This window comes from Pelecanus crispus, chromosome 3, assembly GCF_030463565.1.
Source record: "Pelecanus crispus isolate bPelCri1 chromosome 3, bPelCri1.pri, whole genome shotgun sequence".
Lineage (NCBI taxonomy): Eukaryota > Metazoa > Chordata > Aves > Pelecaniformes > Pelecanidae > Pelecanus > Pelecanus crispus.
In genome coordinates this window covers 128,666,032-128,670,280 of record NC_134645.1, presented here as the reverse complement: position 1 = coordinate 128,670,280, position 4,249 = coordinate 128,666,032, and the positions used below count along the sequence as shown (strand labels likewise).

Genomic DNA, 4,249 nt, shown 5'->3' with positions numbered 1-4,249 from the left:
AATCTTCCTGGACTGATATTTATTTAACTCCTTGAAAACCTCAAAGGATGAGTGTTCCTTGATGGGTTTTTTTGGCAGTCTGTTCCCATGCTTAATATTCTTGGGACAGCCAGCTGGGTGAACTTCAGGACCTGCAGGAGACCTTAAGGAGACCTAGCTGGAGACAAGGTAGGAAACAAGCTAAGTTAGGATCACATACACCTGCATGTGGGCAAAGTTATATCAGTGTTTGAAGGTAACTAAAGGTGTGGACAGGAGTTCACTGTTGTGATTGCAGATACTGTGATCACTCAGAGTTAATTAATGTTTCCTTGGACAAGTGTATATCTGCTAGGTCAAGGGATGGTATGAAACCTGTGGCTGTGCTGTGAGTTTGCGTTACAGGCTGATCCACCTGGTTTTGCCTGCAGTAGATTAGGGAGGGTTTAAGCTCACTGGCACAGCTGTAGGGAATAACCCACAGCAGCAAAATTTGGGATGATCACATCTCCAGTTAGCACAGCTGGATCTAGAGAAGATGCTTTCACCTGAGAGGGCCTTGCCTCTCATTAGGGACTTGCATACCTCACCTCTGCAATTCTAGAAATTCTGTATGTGCTGTTGCATTTGCCAATGGCATTTTGGTGGTGCCTGAGAAGGGTCACACCTCCTGGAGATGGCAGCAAATGAGACAGTCGTGTCTTCACAAACCAGCCTGTCTTTGGAAACACGGAACTTTTTCATCCGAGCACTTTTAACCCAAGCGTGCTTTAAATAAACCCACCTGCAGTACTAGACATCCACCTACGCAAGTCTCATCGCACCCGTGGTAGAATTGCTGTGTCAGTGTGCTCTACATTTGAAGCTCTAACTGCTGGCAGCAAACGTATTGGAAGGACACAAGCACGGAGGAAATCGTGATTGCAGTCAGCAATATGTGGTTAATTGCTTCAATTACCCATCCGACTCACTCATGTGCTTTTCCTCGTGTACCTGGGTCGTGACCCTGCTCCACAGAAAATGGAAATTGTGTTGAAATGGGTTGGAGCGAAATTCTAGATAACGTCAGACCAGAGTTAAAACATAGCAGTAGAAATGCACTCGCCATTTTAGGGGAGGGAGTTTCTTTCCCTCCAAAGAAGCATTCAAAGCGTTGTGTTGAACCTATCTTTACATATTCCTTTCCAGCTGGATAATTAGGTGGATAACTGGATAGTTACCCACTGTTTATTTTGCTAGTCTGTCTTTACTGTGAGTCTAGTGGGTGTCACTTGGTAAATAATTTTCCTCCAGGTATCTTAGTTTCTCTATTGGTAAAATGATGTTAATGATACAAGTCATAGCTTTTCTATACGCTTTATGTTCTAGTGCAGCAGAGCTAGATGTTGTTAAGAGAATTTTAAGTTTTAGCATCATGCAAATCTCTTACATGGTCATAATTGAATTGAGTGATTTCTTGCCTTATCAAAAAGGCTTCTTTAGAAAGAAAGGAAAATATCACAGAGTTATTTACTATTTTTTTATTACACAAAGATAAATAAACAGATACATTATTACTAAAGTTTCCACCAGCATAAATAGAATTACATAAATAAACATTTCAAAGTGTAAATTAAAGATGTGTAATGAGTTCCCACTACTTTTTCAGCCCGACACATGAAGTTGTCTGGATTCTGAATTTATAGAGTTCAAGATTTTGGGAGAAAATAAGGTTTTTTTTTTTTTTTAAACTGAGACTTCAATGTTAATATATTCTGATAAATTTTAGCTAATCATTATAGCTTGATTCAGTTTTGCGGAGACTGAATCAGACCCCTTCATTTCATTGCTGGTAGGCAAGGAAGCTGTCCTCTGTGGCTCCCTGCTCTGACACTACTGGCTGCCTTTAAGCCTGGTGTCGGATCAAGGGGGTGACACAAGTGCAGCCTACAGTGATTATTTTCTTCTCCAACCGGTATGATTGGTGGCAGCCCTTCTGCTCCCTCCGGAGGACAAGGATCTCCTGTTTGATGGGGACGGAGTTGACGCTGTGGTCCAGCTGTCCATCCAAATTCACACACCTGGAGTGGCGGCACTTGGCATCAGCAATCACTTGGGGGAAACGGTTGTGGTCGTCATCAATCCTGTAAATTGCCATGAAAAGAAGTATTTGAAATGGAAATGCTGCTGCATCTCTGGAGTCATGATGGTATGGGTCACTATGGGCCCCCAGCTCAGGAACCTGCACCTCCTAGGAGATTGCCAATTAAGGGGCAGTAGACCCTCCGCTACTATAGCTTTTTAAGTGTAAATAAAGTGTAAGTAGGTAAATACCGCAGGTTTTTAAGTGTAAGACAAGCATGCCAGGACTGCTGCTTGCAACTACCTTTGCAAAGAACTTGCTTCAAATAGGCACTGACTTTGAAAGACCGATTAGAAATCATTTGAGCTTCCCAGCATGTCAGACTGACTAACAGACCCAAAGACCTTCAGCTCACCTCCAAAACATGAAATGTTCTTAGGGCCTGATGCTGATGTTATTAAACCACCATTGAATTTGATGCAATGTTAGCCCTCCGAGGTCTTTTTGATGATCTCTTAGGTAAAGAATACTCCTGAAGATAAAGGTTGCCCCAATATACAAATAAATAAATTAAATTACAAAAGTTAATTTTGGTTTGCCTTCTGTGCATTGGCCTAGACCATGCTTTTGCTCTGTGGTCCTTTTTGTGTTGATTTCAAAGAGGATTATATGGACTGTGGATACCCTCCTGTTTCCAAAATCTCACAACAGTGAAGCACTGATAATAAACATGTGGGCATGGCCTCTGCATTATTCATGACCATTGCAGCCAGTGTATTTCTAGACCATAAGGACAGAGATCATACCTGTAATCCCATGGAGCCAGAGAGCGGCTGCTGACATCAAGAGTCACTTTGGTGTCCTGGTTCATGTTGCTGATGCTTATGTTGACTCTCGCGGTTTGAGGGAATTTTGAGTCTTTTTGGGCCAGGCATCCAGCATGTGCTTGCTTGAAGAGGCTCTCCGGCTTGAGTCCAGGCTGTATCACCTTCCCATAGGCTGAACTGCTGGCTGACAGCACAGCCAGCAGCATTAAGAGCAGCGATCTGATCTGAAGACATTTGATGCATTTAGGACACAACGTAGGTCCAGCTGCTGTAACACAGCACACCTAACGACTCTTCTATGCAGCTGGGAAATTCATCCACAGTCAGCCTAGCTGGTAGTTAAAGCCTACACTGTAGGTTGGAGCAATTATGCAAAAACGTGCCATGTATCACATCCACTCTTGCTTTCATTAACTAATTCTGACAGTGCTGGCAGGCACGGTATGCACTCAGTTGTAATTCAGTGATTAAAAAATTTCAATTATACAAAATAATATAATACGGAGATAGCAGAAAGGATATAACAACAAAAAGACACTCTGAGGTTGAGTTTTCAATGCATTTCTTGACTTCAGAGTATGTGGCAGTAGCCCGGTTCCCTAATATACCCGTACAGTCTCATTGCTGCCCCATGCTGGTGTTATTTAGCAGTCTCCCAATTTAGTTATTTTCAATTATTAATGGTTTAAACAAGCATTTTAAAGGTGGGTCCTGACAGTTATCTATTAGAATTCAGATATGTCTCTGTCAAATTAGAGAGAAAAAGAACACAAAGGAAGTTCTTACCAGAGAAGCACGAAGGATCGGAGACATCTTCCTTCCTTCTCTTACCGCGGCTGATGCGTGTGCTCGGCTCTGTCGAACTGAAGGTGTCTGGACACATTTGCTGTTGGACTTTTTATAAGGGCTTCTGTGCTGTCCTAGTTAATGTGAAGTAGGTGGTTTTTTCCCAACCTTAACTGTGGTTTCTGACCATAACTTAAATTAAAAAGTGTATGTATATATATTCCATTAACGCAGGTGGAAAACAGGATATGGGCTCACTCTTTCTTATATCTGTAGATGATGTCATTACTTTAGCCATATCACTCAAGTAGCAACAAAACTCAATGGTGATATTAGAAAACCACCAAAAAAAGGGCACGCACTGCAGTAAGCAGGTGCAAAGTGCACAATTTTAAATTGGGACTAGAGTCGTTATCTAGTCAAACATAAGTTGATGTGCTTCTCAGTCTCGGGATGCTGTAGGTATCAAAAACACTAATGTCACTGGCACTGCCAGATTGCATCCGTTTGCTCCTAGGTCGGGCTGATGCCTTTTCATCCTGAATTGGGCAGATATTGGACAACTGGCTCCCATCCAATTGCTCTTCGTACTTGC

At 42.3% G+C, this 4,249-nt stretch overlaps 1 protein-coding gene across 1 annotated transcript; it reads right to left on the bottom strand.

Annotated features, from left to right (window-relative positions):
* Positions 1-1,864: 1,864 nt before the first annotated feature.
* LOC104036943 (interleukin-17F) lies at positions 1,865-3,681 on the bottom strand. The gene is made up of 3 exons (XM_009490720.2): positions 3,655-3,681; positions 2,848-3,092; positions 1,865-2,102 (listed from the first exon to the last, which is right to left on the bottom strand). Exons 1-3 carry the CDS (start codon positions 3,679-3,681, stop codon positions 1,865-1,867), a joined length of 510 nt encoding a protein of 169 aa, XP_009488995.1.
* Between the last annotated feature and the right edge of the window lie 568 nt (positions 3,682-4,249).

Bases quoted from the DNA above. Each gene is read 5' to 3' on its own strand.
- LOC104036943 (XM_009490720.2), bottom strand. From the start codon at position 3,681: ATGTCTCCGATCCTTCGTGCTTCTCTG. The intron at 3,093-3,654 runs GTAAGAACTTCC...AAATGTCTTCAG, and splicing joins CGATCCTTCGTGCTTCTCTG to ATCAGATCGCTGCTCTTAAT. The intron at 2,103-2,847 runs GTATGATCTCTG...GGCAATTTACAG, and splicing joins CTGGCTCCATGGGATTACAG to GATTGATGACGACCACAACC.